Raw genomic sequence first — 24962 nt, 5'->3', positions numbered from 1 at the left:
AGATGAAGATTAAATAAGGAGATAAAATAGGATGGAGATGAGGTGAAAATGAAGACGGGTTCAGATGAGATGAGATAGGAGATAAGTTGAGGTCAGATGAGTGAGATTGAGAATGATCGAGGTGACGATGATATGAATGAGATGATATGAGATGTAATGGTGGATGAGATGAATGAGGAGATCATTGAGATGGATAGGATTAGGTGAGATAGATGAGATGATATGGTGGAGATGAAATCTGGCTGGACGATCCGGTGAATGACACTGAGATTCGGTGCGATGCGTTGACGTTGCGGCACGCTCATTCAGCACTGCGCTGCCACTACTGACGCTACATAGGATGCGCATGCGGTGCATGCGCCGGGTTCCGATGAGCTCGCTGCGGCCGATACGTTGGGACATCAGATGAGGTGAGATGAGATTATCGAAGTGAGATGAGATGAGAAGGGATGCTGAGCCAATAGAGTAATGTGATGGAGATGAGATAGGAGATCATTTGAGATGAGCTAGGATTAAGGTGAGATGACATGCTCTATGTGCGATGAGCTGAGCTGCGATGAGGCTGCGATGCGATGCGCTGGCTTAGGTGCGACTGACGATCCGATCTTCTTGCTGTTGCTGAACTGCCCTGAGGTTAACTCGGCTGCGCTGCTCTTTTTGGCCGCTTGCGTGCGCATCGTGGGGCGCTGCTCTGCGGCCCGTTGCAGCGCTACGGTGCGCTGCGGCTCCGGCGCTGAGCTGCGCTGCTCTGGGTTGATGCGCCGCGCTTTCCTGTGCTGCGCTGCGCTGCGGCGCTCCATTTGCGCTGCGCTAGCTTCGGTGCGCTCGCGGCTGCCTGCGCTGCGTGCGCTGCCCGGCTTCGGTGCTGCTGCGCTGACTGCGATCATTTCAAATGAGAAATCTAATGCATAGGTGAGATGAGATCGGGAGATGAGGTGAGGTGACTATTAGGTCATGAGGTGGTTCAGGTTGCGGTGCGGGGGTTGAGATGAGGTACGGTGAGATGCGTTCAGGTGAGCTGCCTCAGCTGCGCGGAGCTGCGCTCAGCGGCGCCCGCTGCGCTCGGTGACCTGCGCTTCGGTGCGCTGACCTGCGCTGACCCCTCGGATGGCTGCTCTGCGCTGCTCTCCGATGCGGGCTCTGCTCTGCCCTCGGCATGCCTGCGCTGCGGTGCGCTTTCGCTGCGCTGCCTGCGGTGCGCCTGCGGTCCGACCTCGTGGCTATGCGCTGCCCGCAGGCGCTTCCCCTCGGCTGCGCTTCGCCGCGCTGCGCTGGTCTCCGGTGCGCTTCTCTGCCGCGCTCCTTTGCCTTCGCTCCGCTTTCTGCGCTGCGCTGCCCTCGGCTGCCCGCTGCGTATGCTTTAGCGGTCCCGGGCCGTCGTTTTGCTGAGGTGTTCTGAGGTGAGGTGAAATGATTACAAAAGAAAGCGCCTGTGTCTCTTTGCGTGTAGACAATACTTAGATTTCTGCGTGTGGGAATGAGATAATCGCTGCAAGGTGAGGTGAGGTGGCATGGCTTACACCCCACAAGTCCGGTGAGCTGAGATTTAAGTGGATGAGCTGACGCTGACGGAGGATCCTTTGCGATAGATACGCAATTAGGTGATCATGATATGAGACACAATGTTGTGCGAGATGAGGTGTGAGGATAGAGTTTTGGAGATGGCATGAGGAAGTGCAGAGATAAGGTGAAATGAGATAAGTGAGATTAGGGTGAGGTGAGTCAGAATGGTAAGTGCAGATGGTGCGTGCGCTGAGCTGGTTTGCGATCCCTGCGGTTGCTGATGCGCTCGCCAATACGGTGCTCGTTTGGATCCCTGCCTCTGAGATGCGAATATGATTCGGTGCCCTGCCCGCGCCTGCCCTGAGATGAAAAGTCTTCCTGCTGAGATGAGATAAGATGAGGTGAGATGAGATGAAATAGGATGAGATGAGATGAGATAAAATTGAGATGAAATGGGATGAAAAAGGATGAGATTGAAATACAATGAAATGAGATTGAAATAGGATGAGATGAGATGAGATCAGATCAGACGAGATGAGATGAGATGAATAATGAAATAGGATGAGATGAGTTGATTTGAGGTCAGGGGAGTCGTGTTGAGCTGAGGTGTTCTGAGGTGAGGTGAAATCGATTAAAAAAGAAAACACCTGTGTCTCTTTGCGCGTAGGCAAAGAGTAGATTTCTGCAGTTTGGATCCTCCCCCTCTCCCAAATTGTCGCTATGTAGCATGTTTTTAAATGGGAGTGTAAGAAAATTTAAAAAAACGAATAGAGAAACAGAGGATATAAGGGTATAAGTCAATCTGTTCATTCATTCCAAAACCAACGTTGTTGCGTTGCAAGTCGTAGTACTTATACCTTTTGCAACACGTTTTTGCAAACAAAGATATGTTGTGCGTTCCAATTAAATTGCGAGGTGAGAGAAAATAGAGCAAACGCTCTACCACTTGCAACGCAACAATGTTGCACGACCAGTTGGATTATGTTGTTTCCCGTAATTCGTCGCCTTAACTAGCATTTGTCTTTTCCTTTATCACAAGATGCTGAATTTAAAACAACTTCGATTTTATTTTCCCCTTCTTCCACTGCAGTTTTAGAGTCGTTTTGCAGTGTTTTTATATATTTTAATCACTGTCTACCCAAATCCCAGGACTCTATTGCGGGTTTTTATCATGCTGTTCCAGAGAGTGCGATGTTTGTAATAATTTTGCCACTGAATGATTGAATCATCCAGCTAGGTTTCCTAGTGCTGCTGCTGACAGATCCTACATCCAATATCAAGCAACAAATTTAGTTCTTGTACTTCCAATAATGTCATCTATTTTTAAGTAAAATTACATAAAGTTCGCTTTCACAATCACATGTCATCTATGAAAACCAATAGAAAGATTTGAAGCTGCCATTCATTCTAATGCTAGTCATCATCAGGCGCGTACACTGGAAAAATCAATTAATTTCCATACTATGGAAATACTATGGAAATAATCTGTAAATACACTGTAAATCATCATTTACATACTAAATGTACTTTTACATGCTATTTTTTAACTGTAAATTGTTTGTAAATTACTGTGATATTGTTTGTAATTTCTTTCATATTGTTTGTAAATTGTTTGTAAATTACTGTGATATTGTTTGTAAATTTCTTTCATATTGTTTGTAAATTTCTGTCATATTGTTTGTAAATTGTTTGTAAATTTCTTTCATATTGTTTGTAAATTGTTTGTAAATTTCTTTCACATTGTTTGTAAATTTCTTTCATATTGTTTGTAAATTTCTTTCATATTGTTTGTAAATTGTTTGTAAATTACTGTGATATTGTTTGTAAATTACTGTGATATTGTTTGTAAATTTCTTTCATATTGTTTGTAAATTGTTTGTAAATCTAAATCATATTGTTTGTAAATTTCTTTCATATTGTTTGTAAATTGTTTGTAAATAGAGTGCACGCAGTTCATACAGAATCCTTTGTTTCCTATTGTTTGATTATCACTATTTAGTACTAAAAATTGTTAAGTACTTGTTTCACGGGTTTAGTGCGAGCACTCTAACTGTGACATTTTTTGTAAATATAATTTTTGTGATATTATTCGTGAATTTATGTGATGTTCTTTGAAATCTAAAGTTACAAGTAACAGAACAGTAGAAGATAATATAGGTAAGTTGTAGTGCTTGGGAACGAGGTTGCTAGTAAAAAAATGTACTTTATTGCAATTAAATTAACATTTATTAATGCATACAAGAATATATTGCTAAATACATTGACTGCATACACATATATAAATACAATATTGTTGTCCAGAGATAAAAAACATTTTAACATGAGAAATTTGAAAAAGTATCTTAAATAATTTTATGATGTTCCATTCGACAGTATTATTATTGGTGATGTTCAAAATGGTCTAGATCATAGCTGTACAAGTGACATGTACATATAGCTGATGTTCAAATATCTTTTCCATTAATATTCGCAGAAGACTCAGACCTCAGAAGAAAGCATTTAATTTGTGGATTTTTTCATTTGCGCAGATATGAATTTCATGTGCTATTTATGTCAACCTTTTTTCAGAAAATTGTCATCGCACAACAATCATAAAAAAATATGTTTCAGAGCATTCAATTGACCCAAAAATTGCTGTCATTCTACAATCTACCAAGGGATGCACATGGAAAAACTGGTAAAAAAGCAGCAATAAAATAAAATTGTGAACTCAGACTCAGATATCTGTGATCATGGATTTAAGGTTACTATAAGTAAAACCTTCATCGTCATTTTTTCTTCTTATTATTTCTTCTTCGTATAAAAACTCCCCAAGAAGTTCACACAAATGGTTCTTCTTGGAGAGTTTTGTGAAGGGGACATTGTTGTTTAAGCAAGCTTGCTTCAAAACCTTCATTTGCACATCTTGCAATTTTGGTATTCCCAAGAAGAACAGAGCAACAATTGTTGCCTCTGATTTGGTAAGCTGAAATAAACAAAAGGAAACAGTAAGTATCTCCAATACATCAGAACAACAATAATATGTTACATGCAATGCATGGGTGCCCATATACAATATTGTTGATAACATTTTTTGTAAGTAATGCATATGTAGAGATATATATTATATACACATGTCTAATCGTTGTTACCCTTGGGCTTCACCAGAAAGCTAGAAGATCAAATCAAATGTTGTTGAAGTAATAAAAAAATTTTAAATAAATAAATCCACTTTATTTACATTTCAATGTATTTAGCTCTTGAAGAGCTAATTTGGAGAGACAAATTAGAAACCATAATATAAACATAATATTGTTAAAAATCCCAACTGGCTACGAGACAAACCAGTTGGCTCACTATTTAAAAAGCATGGCAGAGAAATTGTATTTTGTCCAAACAGGGACCCAATTAACAAATACAATGCCATCTAGTGGCCAGAGTGGGAATCGAACCTTGGACCACAGGGCTGTGAAACCAATGCTCTGACCACTCAACTATATGCTGACTAAATAAATATTATCTTACCAGGCCAATTTTCCACATTTCCAACTTGTTTTCCTTTGTCCTTTGCTCTCTTCTTTCGAAGTAGTCACTTTGCCCATCATGTTGCTGTAATAAAAATGAAAATATCAAACATTCACAACATAATTGAAAATCGTTGATGTAAAAAGAAAAAAAAAAAAAAAAATTAAATTAAAAGAATATTGCAACTGATTAATTAACATTTTATACAAAATTAATCATTGTTTATCGCCTTATATAAAGATTCACAGATTAAAATATTCCAATTTCTTTGTAATTTGAATTTGATACCTCATTATTCTCTACTTGACATGTTTCCTACAAGAAATAAAATGGTCTGTTCATAATCATATTCATATATAGTAAAAAGCAATCTTGAAGCTATAAGGACAGACGTGTGCTTCCAATCATATGGCCACCTTTTTATTTTTTCAAATAATATAATTTATGATTTTCAATATAGTAGCATAGTAATGAATACTCAAATAATAATAATGACGATGATGATAATAACAATGGGTCTTTACTCAATCAATAAACAAAATATTGAAGGTTACAACAATAGTAAGAAAATCATATAAAATCTATAAAATCTATGAAGATCTAAAAACCTATAGTAATAATTACAGCAAATATATACGATAAAAGTTAAGTTAACAAAAAACTAAAATAGGTACTAAATCTAAGACTGCATGTACTGCTAAATTATATTTAAAAAGTAGTCTATTTACAAAACTATTTTGAATTTAAATCTTTTGGTATTTACTAAGGGCATTTGAGATGTTTTTGTTCAAAGCCTGCTTGATGTTTTTTTTTAGAGAAAACAGTGGATGGTGCCTAATTACATTACTACAATATGTAAATCTAGTTATAGAGCCTTCGAATTCTATGATAGCTTTTCTAAGAGTTCTAAATAATAATATTTAAGATTGCATTTTATCTGAATTTTTGAGGAAAAATTTAGTGCTTGTATTAATTTCGTAAAAAAACTCTGTAGAGGTGGCTAAAGTTGGACACCCATAGCAGTAATACAACAAAGAAAGTTGTTAAATTTTATAAAAGATATGTTGTTATTATTAATATTATTAATATTATTATTATAAAATAATAATTATTAATTATATTATCAATAATAATACTAATAAGTATAGGTAATAGGATTACATACATGCTGTCCTGTTTGAAAATAATTGGATGAAAAAAATTCAGAGGACTGACAAGATTGGAAGAGGCCGATAGGCCGAGTCCAATATTTGGCAGTTCAAGGATTTTTTTAATTCAATTATTTCCAAATTGGACAGACATGTAATACTATTGCAGATTAATTATATCATCGTTTTTTAATGCTAAAAAGGTCTTCAAAAAGAACATCCCAATTTAACAACTTCCACCATTTGGGAAAAAAATCGAAAAAAAGTAAACAAAGGCCGGCCGGTCGTAAGCAGATGTCGCGTTGATTGGCTCAAAGTCAATTTCTATTGTTTCCCCTGAGATTTGATTGGCAGATACAAAAAATGCGAATGGAAGCCATCCAGATTAATCTTTAATTTGGACAGGAAAGAAATTTGAAAATTGAAAATAATACAATAGTTGCTATGGGATTATAAAGTGATGATACAATTATAATAATAATGAAAATAATAAAAATAAAAATAATAATATTTTAATAACATTTAAAAACATATTATTAAAATAACGATAATAATAATAATGATAATAATAAATTATGTAGGTTAACACAAAACAAAGGCAGGGGGCTGTGCATATGTTGGTTGATTACATAGGGAAGACAATATTTTCAAGGATACTGAACCAATAAACTTACGTTAAGATTTCTTTTCTTCAGGGTATCCTGAGCTGACACCACCTTTAAAGACAAAATGTAATGTTTATAGTTGAATATTATGATTACAAAATCCTAGATCTAGTACTACTGATATCCTCATCTTAACTGCCCCTTACTTTAGAATTACTTAAGATGTAATTAATGAAAAATAGATCAGACTAATTTTTGCCATAATCTTAGCCTTTAAATTACATCTAAGTATAATTGGTAAATCTTCACCTGATTTTTTCACTAGAGTTTATCATTATTCGTATTTTTTTGCTATATGTAATTTAATTTTTCGTTAGGGTGCATTTAATTTGGAGCCAATCTCTGTTGTGCTTACCCCTTCCAATATAGCTTTGGAAATTAGATAATTGTCATGGATAAAGTTATGTAAATAAACAAATAAATATTAATTTGTTTATTGATATCATTTATGAAAATGCTCGATAACAAGGGCTTGTAATACATGTATGTAATGTGGCTTTGAATAAATAAATTGAAAAGAAATTTTCTTTATATAGACCATGGAAAAATATACCTAATAGTCACTGAATGTTTAAGGTTATAATGTACATTCACAGGCTGTTTTGCAATAATTGTACATAATTCAAAAATCAACAGACGGGTCATTTTTTAGAAAACATATATTGATCTATATATCATTTTAAAAGGTTATATCTATGACAGACTACAATGTTGCACACCTTGGTTTTTCCACTAGACGTACCCCTAGTTTTGCTGTGGTAATTGTTCTATAAAAAAAAATAAGATAAGCAGATTGCATGTACATCTTGTATTAAGTCTGCACTCGTCCAGATGCACAGATGGCTTAAAAATGTGGTGCGAAAAAAGACAATTTGATTTGAGTATATGACTTTTTATCGTTTTTCTTTAATGCGCAGAAAAGTTAAATAAAGCAATTATTTTATATAAAAATAAAATCAAAAAAATTATTAGTTACTTTTTTCTGTGCAGCATGGCAACTGAAAGGAAGCTCATTGTTTGAAATAACCATGATTGTCATATTATAATGTGTACATCTGTACTCTGACAACATAAAACTCTGGACCAATCAAAGTATACATAGTAATGATACCCCAACCACTCTAAAGTATTTAATATACAAAACATTTTCTTACTTTGCCTTTGTAAGCACTTGGCTTTCTGGCATGGGATAACTTGTTCCCAATGAAAGCTTTTGCCCGCTTTCTGTCTAAGGTGACAACACCATGACCATGTACAATCAATACTGAAAGTATTGTATCAGGGTTTAGGTGCACTTTAAATATTGATGATAAGTTATGAAAAGAACAAGAGTATTTGTTGTTGTTTTTATGATTTTGAAGTTGTAAGACCTCTAAACAAAGTTTTGTAATATATGCACTTCGCTTTTCGACTTCCATTCCCTGATTCATCTCAGTTCTTCTTGCAAAGAATTGGCAACAATCTCTTTCATAGTAAGCTATTTAATAATTCTAAGGGTATATATAGTGACATGGAATTCCCATGGGAACAGGGGGGGATAAACAAATAAGGAGTTCCTTGGCCAGGGGCCTTTAGCCGTTTTGGAATTTCCAAAAGCTAGGGGGTAAGAAAATCGGTGTCGCCCATGGTATAGGTATGGATATTTTCTGGAACTACCCAATGAGCAAATTTTCAGTAAAATCTGATACGTTTTGTGACAAACAGAAATACATGTGCTTCAGGAAATATGGGACTAAGCCAGACCTTAGCACACTTAAGCTCTCAAAAATATCTATTCATTTTTTGAAGCTAGGTGAACAAGTAAATTTTCTTTGGCAGCAGCCTTAAAAAAATGTGAAATCCCTTAAATGAAAAAAGTTCCTACTTACCACTACTGTTTGTAGTTTCATTAATTTGTTGTCCTGCCATGTTATCCTGCTCTCAGCCTCTAGATATGGAGAAAAAGTTATAATTGTAAACTTACTTCATTTCTAGTTGCCTATTGCTGTGGTTTTCATATCTATGCAGACAGTGAATTTTAAACATCGATGTGCAAAGAAGTGTTTTCAGCTATTATTTCAAAAACCCCATTCACAAATATTTGAATGACCAATTCCTAGCCAATGCTAAGATTTAAAGATTATGACCTTCATTTTAGTAGTTTCAAAACAAACTCAAATTTAAATTTCAAATAATAAATGAAATCTTCCAGCCATGATACAAACACATGAAGGAATGCTGAACTGCCCTTCCATGGTAATAGGTTAATAAATTTATACAAGGCAAAAGTGGTATAAGCATTTTGGTAATCTCATACTTAAGCTGTGCCTTGATTTATTCTCATTCCACATATAGCTGCTAGTGAGATCAAATATGCGGGAAGTAGGGGTGTTATAGCAGCCAGTATTAAATTCCTTGCCTTTCACCAACGCAACCTGAGTTTGAGCCTTGCCTTTCACCAACGCAACCTGAGTTTGAGCCTTGCCTTGCTTGGTTTTGTAGAGAGCAAAGATATTTGTAAGAACTCTCCTGTGCTTTGAGGGCTTATCTCTGGGTCCTCCAGTTTTTGTCCCTCCATAAAAATCAACTTCTAAACTCCAATTCGTGCTTTACCTGTGTTACCCTCCTAACCAGAAAGGTTTGGTTTTACACAGGTAGTTCATTTGCATGTGATTCTGGCTCATGGGCTCAGTGTTATACCAGGACTTCATCCATAAATTCCCTCCAAAGACAATATATGCCCGAATGATAACGTAAAAATAGTATGAATAGCAGATTTAAGTTTATAATGTCTACATCAGTCATGGGAGTTCTTATCATATAGTATTGACACAAAATTCATAAAATGTTGAATGAAAGCTATCAAACTATTGTATTGGTCCACGTTGAGTACTCAGCACTTCGATTCCAATATGAATTAGACCCACTTTCGATTGTAAATATAAGAACTAGAAAATCGTTTCTGATAAGCTTCAATTGTAAAAAAAATGATGCTGTAGACAAAAGATCGAGATTATAAAGCATAAACACAATAGCAAGACAATCGCAACCCGGGACGATCCTTCCCCTTGTTTAGGAGGCCTACCATATTAAATATAAAATCTAAATACAATCTGAATTTCAGGTAATGCTTCAACTAAGTAGACCACTTGGAGTTTTAGTTGTTTTTTTCCATAATCTAAAGCGAATATATCGAACAGGCTAGCTTAACCTAGCGAGGATTTCACACCTCAGGCGTAACGAAAAGGAACATTAACTTAGGTTACGCTCAAGATTATGTCTATAATAATCACAGATAAAGACACAATACATTACCTGGTAATTATTCTTGAGAGTGCTTCGAGGTTTACATTATTTTCAAGAGTTGTGACTAGCCGCCTACTTTCTCTGGTAAGTGTAGCGTGGTTAACGTGTCCGTAGTCTTGCCAGCCCGGGTCCCCAGGGGAGATGACGATACGAAGACACGATCACCATGCAATATCATTGGTAGATACTAGAACGCATCTTATTGGCCAATAGATCAGAAGACATCTCTGCCATCGAGGACACAACCACCACGCTACATGTGTAGACTCAATAAATCATATATGATTGGCCCCATGTACAGCGTGACGTCAGAGGTCATGTCTGGACAAGACTACCACGGTACAAAACGACCTACTTTATTACTCGGGCTACCTGCAAGGTAGACCGAGTCTAGGTTTCGGTTTTCTATCTATCTATCTATCTATCGACATTGTCGAAAGTGTGTAAGCCTGCGATGCTCGGCGGTCTGCGGTGTTCCCTGCAAGTATGAAAACGAGGCGGGTTACCATAAGTCATGTGACTTGCTTTGCTTTTCGAAGGTTCTGTAGGGGTAGAGGTTATTTCGCGAGACTCAAAACGACATCCCGAAAATGACGTCACCTTCGTGTTCCCGACGGAATGATTGTCTCGATAGTGAAGCTACCGGAAATGTTCACCGGAAATCATGCCATGTTGAAGTCGTGTTGAAGCCGTTTGTTGAGTGTTTGAACGTGGAAATCGTGATTAATTTTAAAATAAAAATAAGAATCTTTCAATGTCGTACCTTCTGTTATTAAAATCGTTTTCTAGCCATTAATTGAAAGAAGAAACAATGTCAGCCTGATTCATGCGAAGTAATGTAAACATAGTTATGAACACTATTTCGCGTGAAGGAAATTGACAACCGGAAGTAAATATGATGGATGGTCCTTTTGGTGTAAATTTCAGAAATTTGCCGGGAAATGTGGTAAAAATCTTGATGGAGATGGACTATATTTTGAATCATTTGAATAACTTCACATCTCTGGAGACAAATTTTCAGTGGCAAATCTAAGTGGGGGGTGTGGGTTTGGGAGTAGCGACCACCCCTATGAGAGCCATCGTGATTTTTTATTATCATAATTTTTCATGACAACACCAACAGCATTGCGAGTTTTATTAAAACAGGGGTGCTGGGCACATTTTGCTCACCTTTTTTTCTATACGCCGTGTGTGGGACCTGAAACAACCATGCTCGCCTGCAGCAAATAATTGTCTCCCTAACCCTTTGGTCTGCTATATCTCTTTACCACCTCAATCAATGCTACGACCCTCCCCCCCCCCCCCCCCCCCCCCTTGAAAAAATCCTGGATTCGCCCCTGATTTTGGTTATGTTTCGAATGAGCTTGAAGCCTTAGAGGTGTTTAGACAATTTGAAACTGCTACAACAAGTAAATTCTGTGTGTTTTACTGCAAGAATTTTGCAAGAAAAGGTATGTTGGCATTTTTAATAAAAAAATACTAAGCTCTCTCCATGATCATTTCTCCTTCCCTCTACCCTCCTCCCAGAGTCCCCGGAAAAAATTCAAGAGAACAATTATTCTAATTTATAAGGTCACAACTATGACTACTGTAGTAATAAATGATTTTTATAGTATATATGTATTAACTTTTTTTCTTTATAAGATGTTATGACATTATATACACATGGCATGGATCACAGAGACATTCTATAGTATTTGTTAATAGCATGTTGCTTAACCTGGAAAATGAAATGAAAAATTCTAAAAGAATTTGCATTACACCAAAAGTGAAAGAACAGAAAGAGAAAAATGAAAGAAATAAGTTGAATTTGGTGTGAAATGTGATTGTCCGGGTGAGTGTAGCCTTGAAAAAGACTGTAGTTGGTGGTGACTGACATTTCCACAACCTGAGTGTAAGTCATCTTCAGAGTCCAATGAGAAAATGAGACATAGTCGATAGGAATATTTATCTGTAACAAGTAATAAAACAAGTAATAAAAATAGAATTAATTGAATGATTTATCAATCTATCTACATGTGTAAGATATTTATTAAATCTTTTTTTTATAAAAATAAAACCAAAACAAATGTCCGGAAAAATCAACAATTTCTAGCAGAATAGAGTTTGATGGCACATCATCTGTGATAAATGGCATAAAAGGTCTATGGCTGTCATCATGGTATTGACAGAAACAAGGCTGATAAAAGGCAATATCTTGAAAAGATGCAGGTACTTAAGTTATGAATAGAAACAAGTCAATGTCTCTCTTAACTATCTCTCTAAAGAAATCTATCCACACTTTTGCAGGACAATGATGATCATTTTTCATTTAAAAAGTGAAGATTTCTGGTTCAAAATACTAAAAGGTTTGGCTGCCCTGCCCTACTTCAGACTATGAGGTAGTTTTGATACTAGTTATGATGAACAATTAACAAAATAACATTGTGTAGTACCAGAAACTATCCATGCCCCTCTCCTCACACACACACATAGGGATGTTGAATTTCTGAGGGGCGGGGCTGGATCAAAGAAGAAGCTCAAAAAAGCATACCCTCTTCATCGCATCATCCCCGTATAGTCCATTTATGGGAGTACCCCCCCCCCCCCACCCTCCCACTCCAGGCATCCAAGAATAGGAGCCTGTAAGCGCCTACATGCCTACGAGCCTATGCGCCTACATTATTGCATCATCAACTTGAGTTACACACTGAAATTTGGGTTTTCGCTGCCGCAAATCAAAAATATGAAAGTTACCGACTGATTAGGTTTGATTGACGACAGCGAAAAAAAACAAATTTCAGCGTGCAACCCGGAGCACCGAGGTCGCATGTTTATGAAAATAGATGTAAATCGATTAAAAAAACTGAAGTCTAAAAGGATATAGTTTCGAGGTACAGTTGTGAATTTTAAGAGAAAATTTGAGCTTAAAAAAGCTTGTCATTTTGGAACTCGCGATGTAACGTCCAAAGTTTAAAACAACTATTTCGTGAGTCCCAAAATGACACAATAATTATGCGCTGTCATTTTGGAACTCGCGAAGTAACGTCCAAAGTTTAAAACAACTATTTCGTGAGTCCCAAAATGACACAATAATAAAACATTGTTACGATTTTGCAAACAATTGCTGTTAAAATACTTTGCCTAAAATTTCACCTTTATTTTTGTACGGAACTTGGAGGTAGTCCTCATGTAAGAAAAGAAAAGCTATAAGAAAAGCACAGAGAAAGGTAGTAGAAACGCATCGGCGTCATCTTGTTTGTTGTTGGTCACGTCACGAGTCGGTACGACGGAGCGAATCCGTCGGGAACACGAAGGTGACGTCATTTTCGGGATGTCGTTTTGAGTCTCGCGAAATAGCCTCTACCTTTCTGCATAGCCTTCTTTTCTTCACTCGCCCGTAGAGGAGTTAAAAGAAGACTCTGCTCGCAGGTTAAGGCGATGGCGTTGAGACTTCAGTACCTTTCCATCTGCTTGCTTTTAACCTTATTCGAAATCCTTCAACCAGGTAAAGAATGTCTTTAATTTTCAATATTTTTTTGTCCAAATGATCTGCAAAACGAAAAAAATTCGCTACAATTTTTGAGTTTTTCAGTTATCTGAGATTTGTAGTTCCTAAGAAAAGTTAAAAAGACTAGCGTTAGAATTGGTTAAAAAATAGCGAGAAAAATCTTACGGCGCTAAAACGCGCCTTTCGCGCCCAAACGTCGTGCCTATGTGTGGTTCATATCGTGCCTATCGCGCCTCATTTTCTGCTTCATGTTGCACGATATAGTGCTAATCGTGCCTTACCATCGCGCTCATCGTGCCTGAATCGCGCCTCTGATCTTCTCTTCAAAATAGAGCCGATAAATATTGTACAAGTTTATTTAACATCTTGCAATATTTTCCCCAAAACGTGAGAAAGCGTGTATCTTTACTTTGAAGTGAGCCGATCGTCTGATCCTAAAATTATCGAGTATATATTTTAGGCAATTCAAAATCATAATTTCACGAGTGTGAAAACGAAAAAAACTCTTGTTTTGTTATCTATATCGGCCACTGTGTTCCTATATTCCGATCCTTGGGACATGATTATCCACTTTATTTATGTTTTACTCATGATCGATGGATAAATAAAAGAAAAAAAGGAGATCGTCTTCTCGATAAAAAGCTTCCAAACTCAAGTACCACTACAATTTTACGCTCTATCATTTCTCGCTTTGTGATTGGTCGACCGTAATGTAAACAAATGCTAATCACAGAGATTTCATTGTATTAAACCTGGAAGCAAACCATCTAATAATCTCTTGGCTGTTGCAAGTGTTTTTATTTTAGGAGCTCAGATAGATAGATAGTTGTGGTACAGCGTAGAAGACAACTTTTTCAAATAATAGGCCCTTTGCAGCTCGTCGGAATGCAGCTCATTTTGCTTGCCCTCCAAAATGAGCTGCATTCCGACGAGCTGCAAAGGGCCTGTAATCTTTGTAAATATATTGATTCGGACATATAGTTGTATTATAATATTAAATACGAGAAGCCATTTTCTGTGCATAATTTATTTGTTTGATATTTCGATCACTCTCCAGTGATCATCATCAGACTGGATTATAATTCAAAGTTCAGAGTCTTCTACTGTAATATAATGACTTGAACTTTGAATTATAATTCAGTCTGATGATGATCAACTGGAGAGTGATCGAAATATCAAACAAATAAATTATACACAGAAAATGGCTTCTCGTATTTAATATCATAAAACTGTAATCTTCCCTTGAACAGGAAAGTAAATAAATTGTATGTTATATCATCGATTTTTTCGATTGTTGCCACGTGAAGCTTATACACGAACAACAAATCACGCCTGTTGTCTGCATCGCGATCGTGTTCACCGGCTTCTCAAACGTTATCAATACAAAGTTAATGTCTTGTAACTATAATAAACATATATTTTCAAAATAAATAGTGTAAAAATTTTGTTTGGAGGAAGTTAGTTTCTTTTGTACTAATAAAATTCGTTCAATCACGGGCGCTCAAAACGCCTTCAATTTGCCTTGTTAGCCACATAGAACTTTAATAATTAAACTAAGGAAGGCTTTCATGATAAGAAAATCAGACATTGAATAAAATAAAAATAAAAAACATGTGCTAACTTTGAAAGTTACGGCTTAACCAATGAGCTAGGTGGATAGTTTAAACAATATCACAATAAACACCTTTCTTTATTCCTTGCCGAAAGCTAGCTACAATTGTAGCGTAGTTCGTATTAGATTGGCGGACCCTTACATAAAAGTAAAATCGGCTTTTTTTTGCAATGAATAGAAATTACAGAATTTTATACAACAGGCTCCAAAGAAAGATAACTATTATATTTCCAGACACTAAGAGCGTGGATTTGAGGCGCGATATCAAGGCACGAAAGGCACGATTTGCGGCGCGATATCAAGGCACGAAAGGCGCGATTTCAGGCTCCAAGGGCACGATTTGCCGTACGTGATGATCACAAAAATTTCGAGTGTCCAATTGAACATCCCGATTTTTCGTGGAGGCAGTCGAGGTTTTTCCTTCTTATATTTTGGTTTAACTTATTTGTGTTAAAATACACCGGAGCAGTCGAAACCTTGATAATGTAGCTTCTCTTTTTTGTAAAATATAAGTTGTTCTGGGATAAAATGAGTGAGATAGGGCAAAAACCAAACTCTTTTGTGACTAAAAATTTGCAAGCATCGTCTGTACACCAACACCGTGCACAGGGCCCAAATCAATGTATCTCTCTGTCTTTTTGTCGAAAATATCCATGTATTATTGTAGAATGATTGACTAGCCTTCATTCATGCAATCATATAGTCTGCAAATAACTATTATCTTATTCATCTTAATTTTTTTCTAATCACTTCCGGTGGCGCAATTTCTACTCCAAAAGCTCGTGCGTAGGCTTCCATTAAATGCTGATTATCTCGAAAACGAGCTCGGGACACCCTATTTTTCTTTCCAGATTTGGAATCAGCATTAAATTTCAATTCGGAAAATCGAAGTTTTAAAAAAAGCTTAAATCAATTTCCAAAAGTAGGCAGTCACCTTAAAGGGACTCTGAGGTGCCAGACAGACCATAGCTTAAAATGTACATCAAACCTTGTTGATTTTGAAAATCGAAATGAAAATTCCATGAAATGCGTTTTTTGGGGTGATATCGTCCGTCAAAGTTGTGAAATGACTTAAGCTGGGCTCCCTGTGGAATATCGCGGATTTGATGGCTTGGGATGAATGTGGTCTGATGACGTCAGATAGTGGAACTTGTTGGATAGCTGGAGTTGAATCATACAAATTTTGCTATTGAAGTATGGCTGTTCCTTATCAATTTGAGTCGGAAATTGCTTGAGGAGAAGATTATAATACACCCGATGAAAGTGTGAGCGAGGAAAGTGAGCTAGAAGAAGTGGCGAAGTGTCTGGCACCTCAGAGTCCCTTTAATCGCTACTTAATCTCTACTTAACTCGTATACTATAATGCTACTTTTTGTAGCTTTAATATGTATTTAATAATGGTATTTGATGTGCAATTAACCTTCGTTTAACCTGTATTTGTTTTGAACTGGTTAACTGCTACTTTAGTGGTATAGGGTGAAACATGGAGTGGACCCATGTTTGAACCATTATATTTCTTATAACTATTGGTCATTATATACATTTTGCTGCCATATGGCCGCGTTCAAATCAATTTATAGATAAGTGAAATTGTCATGGAACGACTTCTAAATCAAGCTTCGAATGAGCGCAAATCAAAGTAACATTTTCAAATGAAAGGCTATGCTATGTTGAGGGGTTTTCTTTTTTGTCTTTTTTTTTCCTATGACATTCAACATTGTAAAGGCCGGTTTAGACGGTACGACTTTCGCCTACAACTACTGTATAGAAGACGCTCGTGCCATCCTACAACTCAAGTCGTAGCGTTTAAATCAAGCATACAACACGCCCACGACAGACGCGTATGGCGTTCCATCCATGCCAAAATTCATAGTTGACATTCGATATTGTAGTTTAAGTATTCTTCTTGGTTTGTACGATTGGACATTCAAGGTTAGATATTTTTTACGGAGTTTTCACAATTCTACTTTGTAGTTAAGAGTATGTCGATATTGTAGCTGAAGTATTATTGTTGGTTTGTACGATTGGACATTCAAGTTCAGAGTATTGAACATTCAACTTATGAATATCCAACCGCAATCACTTTACATGCCGTCATCGCGGGCTCAAGGTACGAAGACTCCTCAAAATCATGGGGAGCTTAGCTTAGTTCAGTATGTTTTGTGGTTACCGGAGGTGTAGTACAAAGTACCGGCTTAGAACACTTTCCTTTTTTCCTCTGAAAATAATCAGTCATTGAAATTTGGCAGACCCTAGCTGTTAAAATTTTATCCTTAATTATTTACTCTTGATGACGATGGTATTGGCGGCAAATCCTAGAAGTAATCGACAGGGAAGCTCCGAGTAGACTTCGGCCATGGAGGATGTTCTCATAAGATCATAAGGCATTATTATACTATTTATAATTGTTATACATCGTTATTTTGTTTATTAATTATAATTCGTAAACAAAATTTAGGAAACTTTTCTATTGTAATCTTATCTAATCTGTGGTTCAGTATCACTCCACCAAGGTGTTGCTAATTATGACGCAATCTTGGATTAAATAAATAGACATCTAACCAACTCAAATGCTCAGGTTTCATAGTTCTTTGTTTTAGTAGGGACATTATTTGTACCAACACAACGGGGTGACGCTTTCTCGAACTAAGCTAAGCTCCCCATGATTTTGAGGAGTCTTCGTACCTTGAGCCCGCGATGACGGCATGTAAAGTGATTGCGGTTGGATATTCATAAGTTGAATGTTCAATACTCTGAACTTGAATGTCCAATCGTACAAACCAACAAGAATACTTCAGCTACAATATCGACATACTCTTAACTACAAAGTAGAATTGTGAAAACTCCGTAAAAAATATCTAACCTTGAATGTCCAATCGTACAAACCAAGAAGAATACTTAAACTACAATATCGAATGTCAACTATGAATTTTGGCATGGATGGAACGCCATAGACGCGAGCGTGTTGTATACAATAGTTGCAGGCAAAAATCGTACCGTCTAAACCGGCCTTAACAGAAGAGCGCGGTAAGAATCGAATGTATGCCCAGACTGACTGTTTGCCGGCATTGTATGTATGAGAACCTGTGAAAATCCTGTGAAAAACCTGTGAAATTACAGGTAACATCAAAATGACCTGTGAAAAAACCTGTGAATTTTACACAGCCGATTTCATGTCGATTCTTGGAAAAATCTTAATTTTTGAAACCTGTGAAAAACCTGTGAACATTTTAAACCTGTGTGGGAAAAACCTGTGTGGGAAAAACCTGTGAATTTTATTTTCTGTGGAGAAACCTGTGAAAAACCTGTGAATTTGGGCATGATTAAAACTCATTGAAACAGAAACCTGTGAAAAACCTGTGAACATTTTAAACCTGTGTGGGAAAAACCTGTGAATTTTATTTTCTGTGGAGAAGCCTGTGAAAAACCTGTGAATTTCAGCATGATAAAAACTTGTTGAAAACAGAAACCTGTGAAAAACCTTTGAATTTGGGCATGATAAAAACTCATTGAAACAGAAACCTGTGAAAAACCTGTGAATTTGGGCATGATAAAAACTCATTGAAACAGAAACCTGTGAAAAACCTGTGAATTTGGGCATGATAAAAACTCATTGAAACAGAAACCTGTGAAAAACCTGTGAATTTGGGCATGATAAAAACTCATTGAAACAGAAACCTGTGAAAAACCCGTGAATTTCTGCATGATAAAAACTCGTTGAAACAGAAACCTGTGAAAAACCTGTGAATTTGGGCATGATAAAAACTCGTTGAAACAGAAACCTGTGAAAAACCTGTGAATTTGGGCATGATAAAAACTCGTTGAAACAGATATACCTGTGAAAAACCTGTGAATTTCGGATGATAAAAACTCGTTGAAACAGAAACCTGTGAAAAATCTGTGAAAACAGCTGAAATGCCTTTATATAATTCTAATTTTCCTCAACATATTTTGAAGGCATATGATCATACTTATGACACTAATGAACAGCTACAGTAAATTTAACTTGACATTATAAAAGTTACTTTATAAAAAATCCTAAAAAGATCTCACATAGGATGCACGATCCTGCTTACAATCCTACTTAAGGATAACATCCTACTTAAGGATAACAGTAGCATTTTCCACAGAGTGGCTCTTCATCCACTGAATTCCAATTGGAATTTAAAAGTTGATTTTTGGAATGGAAATTTTGGCTGATGCTACTAAAAGAGGATAAAGACTTTGTTGTCTCTATCCAGTGTTAATATTTCATGATGGACTGAATTGAACATCAAATGGAATATATAATTCAAATACAATTTTGACTTTTTAAGACTTACAGGTGTAATAACACTCTGCAGATATGGGGTGGGTTGCTTCAATTCCAACGATACCGCTTATATATCCCAATAATTTCCGGGTTTGCAATTCATCACAACTACGAGTAAAACATTTATTAGCAACAATGATAATACATTTTTATAAAATTGAATAAATTAACTGAAGAATGCATGGCATTTATCAGATGGTGCTGTCTGCCAGAAACTTATTCTCCTGTTCCTGAAATCCTCCAAGTGAAATCTAATGCTCAAACATTTTGTATTTGTTTTATTATTATTTTTAATCATAATGTGCTTAGCTGATGTCTTTCTGCTTCAGTGTCGAAAAAAAACTTTTGAAAGAAAAACTTTTAAAACTTTTACTAGTAAGTTTCATTCGGATAAGGCCTTGATAATTTTTTGAATTTTAGAAAATGGACATAACACATTGAAAGCTTAACTATAAAATTAAATTAATACCTTATTTTGGCTGACTTTTTGATTTTTCCCCTTCTTTTGCAAGAAAAAACAACCACAACCCTCAGCGCCATTTTAAATGTGCTGGCTCGCTTTATTAGTCAGCGGACTTTTTCTTGGTCACATGACGAAAACACGATCATTCTTTGGCTGTTGGCATTAGAAAGCAAAAAGGCGGGAAATCAAAAGTTTTTTCGCTCATTTTTGCAAAGAAACCTTCCTTGGTTGATTTGTGATGAAGAAAAAACTATTTGTTAGAATATAAAATAGCCTTCAAAGCGTTTAAAACAAAAGATCTTAATTTTTTGAGATGAAAGCAAATATGTTTACTCATAGTAATGCCTCTGCTGAAGTAAAAACGAAGACATCAAATGAAAAAACCCTGAGTATTTTGACAAGAATTAAAAATGAAGGTTCAAGTTGTATTCAAGCAAGCAGTATTATTCAGTGGAGGTAGGTTTTTATTTAAATATTGAGTTCTATAGATATATGCTGTTATGTTTTGGCAAGTTGTAAAAAATGCAGCATTTGAATCTGAACTATAGCATTTTTCTCTTTTTACAGCCTCAAAAAGCTGATGAAATCACCACAGGACTTGAAAACTACAGACTGTGCTTCCCCTTTTTGCTGGTTAGCTCTGGTTTAGCTTATAAAAGAGCTGGATCTTAGATAGTGATGACTACTTATGAGCTCTGGTCTATATGGCTCTTGCCAACTGGTCAGTAAAATTAATTCTTAAGCGAAAAAAGAGGATAAGCCTATCTAGTTATAGGTAAATAACCATTTCTAGAATGCGTGTATTGTTTTCAGGATAGTTATTGAAGGATTTCAAAAGAAATTTATAAAAAGAATGACAATAAAAAATGTTGAAAAGTTTAACTTTTATTAGATCATGGTCAATGTCAGACTTGAGATCATAGCTCAGTATTAAAATTGCAAAATCCCAGTAGTGACCTCTTTGTAGCTTATGGACTCAAATTTTGCTATCTTATAACACTTAATACATAACTGATGCATAACTGACAAAGATGGAAAAACAGAAAGGCTTTTTTTTGTAAATTGACAATCAAAATTTAGTATTACTACATGTAGGTGCCATTTATACATATTTCGTGGTGATTTGCTGCTTCTGTTAATGAGCTCTTGACTTAATGGTTTTGAAGTAGGATTTTACAGGTTTTCTCAAAACTTCCAATGTAAGCTTTTCACAGGTTTTTCACAGCATTTTGAACCTGTGAAAGTGTCCCTTTTCACAGGTTTTTGACCAATTCAAACATGTGGAAAAAAACCTGTGAAAAAACCTGTGAATTCTTTTCACAGGTTTTTCACAGGTTTCGAAACCTGTGAAAGTGTACGTTTTCACAGGTTTTTAGGTTGTGAAAACCTGTGAAAACATTTCACAGGTTTTTCACAGGTTAAATTTTCACAGGTTTTTCAAAGGTTTTGAAACCTGTGAAAGTGTACGTTTTCACAGGTTTTTAAGGTTAGTGAAAACCTGTGAATTTACAGGTTTTTCACAGGTTAAATTTTCACAGGTTTTTCACAGAATTTTCACAGGTTCTGGAACCTGTGAAAGTGTTCCTTTTCACAGGTTTGGATGTTTGAAAATCCTGTGAAAATTCTGTGAAAAACCTGTGAAATTCCTAAAATTGAGATATATTTTTCACAGGTTTTTCACAGGTTTTTCACAGGATTTTCACAGGTTCTCAGCCAGTAGTGGTGGTAGGTTATTAGTTTTGGTAGGCGTTAGGGTTTGGATAATAAGATAACAAGGTGAAGACAAGCGCGATACTGGGAATATTGAAGGGTTGTACAAAGGGACCTCAATGTATAGGCTGTCTTTATACTTTGTATTGCATGCACATGACTAGCGTAGTCTTTCATTTGAAAAATGTTACTTTGATTTGCGTTCATTCAAAGCTTGATTTAGAAGTCGTTCCATGACAATTTCGCTTATCTATACTCTGTGTGGTCTCTGTATAGCCATCTAGATAGCATATAGAAGACTTGAAGATCCGAGGTTGCAGTAGTGCTGAGGATTCTGTTGTAAAAGACACATTATTTTATGACCGTGAAGAATGAACGCAAATCCAAGTAACATTTTTCAAATGAAAGGCTATGCTAGTCACGTGCATGCAATACAAAGTATTGTATTGTAAGTGCGTTCCTCAAATCGCATGCAACAAACTGGTCGCAACCAATAGTTATAAGAAATATAATGGTTCAAACATGGGTCCAAAGAATAGTCCAAGAGTCCAGGGTCCAAGAGTCCAGTCCATGTTTTACCCTATGCCTCGTTTAACCTGTATTTGTTTTAATCGCTACTTAATCTCTACTTAACTCGTATAATTTAAGGCATAGGGTAAAACATGGGTCCAAATAATAGTCCAAGGGTCCAGGGTCCAAGAGTCCAGTCCATGTTTTACCCTATGCCGAACATCTTTGAGGATAACAACACTTTTTATTCATGATTAACTTTTAAGTTCAACACTTAACCTACCCTTAGCATTTTCTGATTCTCTTTGTATTCTTGTTGCCTTGTTCTCTCTTTCTTATTTTCTTTGCTGTTTCATATGTAGATGGGATGGGTCTGTAAAAATATCAATATCATAACAGTAATAAAATAGATTAATTAAAGAAATTAATTATTGGCAGAAATTAGAAATTAACTTCTAGAGTATTCAAGTGTTGGCAAGCAGCTTATATAGCCCTCTTTGTCAAATGCACAACCAATTCATCCCGGGTCAATAGCTAGTTTATACTGGATAGAAAACAGTCAAATTAAATTAAATGCCTACATTTTCTAGAAGTACTGTTGAAGTACATTTGGTAAATCGTATTTTGTAGTTTTTTAAAGACATTTGACCATATTGTTTACGATAAACATTTGCCTGTTGGGCTAGTGTAAACTCATGTAAAACATCGAGGCATTAATAAACTTCGGCATATTATTAAACTTATCCCTCACATTAAAACTAACTCGGCATTTCAACAACATATTATTAGGTTTATCGTACTGAATAAGTCAGAAAATACAACTTACCAAACGATCTTTGCGCCTTTATGAGCTTCGACTGTAGATCGATGAACAACAACTTGCAATACGAAGCGAGTATTTGGCTCTTTCGCGGCCTTTACTTATTCCAATACGAGTTTATCTTGGTTAAGGCATCCAACACCTTCCACGCATCATTAACCAACCATAAAAAGCCATTTTAGCACAACAGAAAGGAATAAACCAAGCAAACCTTCGCCGTTTATATTTCTACTTCAACGGTTTAGTAAAAATGACCGCCAACCTTTCAAATCTTGTCACGTGTTGAAATACAGAGTTTTCATTGGTCGTAACACAGGTAGCCCAAGCTTGGTTTCTGTGGTGTCCTGTTATAAGGAAATGTATGGAGATTCATCAAAAATTTCAATAAAATCATTGAAACGAGAAATAAAGCCTCGAAATTTTACCCGATCATTGAGAAATAGCACTTCTTTCGCTCTGCGTGGTTATTTTTTGAATTTAGCCCATTTTAAGATTTTTTTCCCAACCAGTAAGAAATAAGAGAAGGTTGGAGACTCGAGGCCCAAAAGCGAACCATCACGGGTCTTTGAAACCTCGTACGTCTTCGAATTTTCTTTCCAGCGCCAAATTTTAGTCTTGACCCTTCTCTCACATCCCTATAGAACCGAGAAAGTCGCATTAGAGGTTAGTCTTCGCGTCTTTAAGCCATGAAATTTGCCTGTATTCACATACTACCTCGCTTGTTCTGACCCGTACTTGGAGCTCACTGTACACCAGTTCAACGGATTTCTTTCGGCAATCGACCCGAGGTCACGCCGGAAGTCTATCGTAAATGCGGGTTGGATTTGGATATAGTCTTTCTTCGAAATTATGGTGACTGTGTTTTTTAACGGCCTAAGATACAAAAGTATTTAACTTATAATTTATAACTTTATAATCTTTCTTCGAAATTATGGTGAGTGTATTTTTTAACGGACTAAGATACAAAAGTATTTCTTCCGGCGTGACCTCGGGTCGGTTGCCGAAAGAAATCCGTTGGCTATTTCTCAATGATCGGGTAAAATTTCGAGGCTTTATTTCACGTTTCAATGATTTTATTGAAATTTTTGATGAATCTCCATACATTTCCTTATAACAGGACACCACAGAAACCAAGCTTGGGCTACCTGTGGTCGTAATTGCTTTTGCTCACAGGAAGCCCACACAACCTTTAAATACCGTATTATTAAATCTGAGAGCGAGGTTTCACTGCGATATCGTGCATTTTAAAATAATTTTTATATATCTACCGTAGGTACCTATATGTAAATCACTTGATAAAAATAGTATTTTAATTTCTTTATCTGTAAAAACATCCAAACTTTATTTTGAAGAGATAACTAGCTAAAAACTAGTGAAAGCTGCGTCGGTGTTCCTAATGTAGGTTAAAAACGCTGATGAAAACGCAACAAATAGGTGTTATTCAGGGGCGGACCTAGGAAATTTCAAAAGGGGGGGCTGGATAGGATCCGATAATTTCCAAAACAAATCTCCGTCATATGCTAATAAGGAAAGCCAATAAAGTGCATCTTGCAAAATTGATGAAAGACCATCATGCATTAGAAAAATGTATAGCGAAAATGAGGTTGTCGAAAAAATTAATCCAAATTAAAAATAAATAAAATGAAACAAATTTCCTTCATGCATAAGGCAGTAAATGAATGAATAAAACGGCCAGCGGCCAGCTAAAGGGGAGGGGGGGGGGGGGGTATGGTACTTAAAATGTATTTAGTCATTGGAGAGTTTTACTGTTGTTAAGCACATATTAAGTATAGTACTTAATACCTATTTTTTACGAATCATCGCACAAATATGAGTTTAAAAGTCTATTGACTTCGTTGACACATACTTCAACTAAAATACAATACAAATACATATTAAGAATGGTACTTAATATGTATTTAGTCATTGGGAAGGTTTGC

General features: G+C 36.2%; 2 protein-coding genes across 13 annotated transcripts in view; one reads left to right on the top strand and one right to left on the bottom strand.

Annotated features, from left to right (window-relative positions):
- LOC148913684 (uncharacterized) overlaps window positions 1-24962 on the top strand; it is a 169897-nt gene that overhangs the window by 136651 nt on the left and 8284 nt on the right. For 2 of the 4 annotated variants that reach the window (XM_089035183.1, XM_089035178.1), the window contains exon 2: window positions 13464-13592. In XM_089035183.1, the coding sequence (XP_088891309.1) occupies window positions 13526-13592 (67 nt within the window). In that variant the 5' untranslated portion in view covers window positions 13464-13525. Of the gene's footprint in view, window positions 1-13463; window positions 13593-24962 lie in introns of those variants that run through there. The other 2 variants (XM_089035189.1, XM_089035186.1) reach the window with 1 other exon arrangement.
- LOC148913685 (uncharacterized) lies at window positions 3687-23239 on the bottom strand. 9 transcript variants are annotated; one of them, XM_089035195.1, is made up of 8 exons: window positions 10115-10379; window positions 8689-8747; window positions 7975-8084; window positions 7540-7587; window positions 6830-6871; window positions 5296-5322; window positions 5008-5091; window positions 3687-4468 (listed from the first exon to the last, which is right to left on the bottom strand). In XM_089035195.1, exons 2-8 carry the CDS (start codon window positions 8726-8728, stop codon window positions 4220-4222), a joined length of 600 nt encoding a protein of 199 aa, XP_088891321.1. In that variant the 5' UTR covers window positions 8729-8747; window positions 10115-10379; the 3' UTR covers window positions 3687-4219. The 9 variants fall into 9 exon arrangements, with proteins under 9 accessions (XP_088891321.1, XP_088891336.1, XP_088891329.1 ...); XM_089035210.1 differs by having other exon boundaries at window positions 7975-8048; XM_089035203.1 differs by lacking the exon at window positions 10115-10379 and adding an exon at window positions 9219-9936.

The sequence above is a fragment of the Actinia tenebrosa genome, unplaced genomic scaffold, assembly GCF_029948245.1.
Source record: "Actinia tenebrosa isolate PJP-AT-01 unplaced genomic scaffold, QUT_ActTen_1.0 PGA_scaffold0__85_contigs__length_37466705, whole genome shotgun sequence".
In the NCBI taxonomy this organism is placed as follows: domain Eukaryota; kingdom Metazoa; phylum Cnidaria; class Anthozoa; order Actiniaria; family Actiniidae; genus Actinia; species Actinia tenebrosa.
The sequence above is the reverse complement of the archived record's forward strand: the minus strand, read 5'-3'. Positions and strand labels throughout refer to the sequence as shown.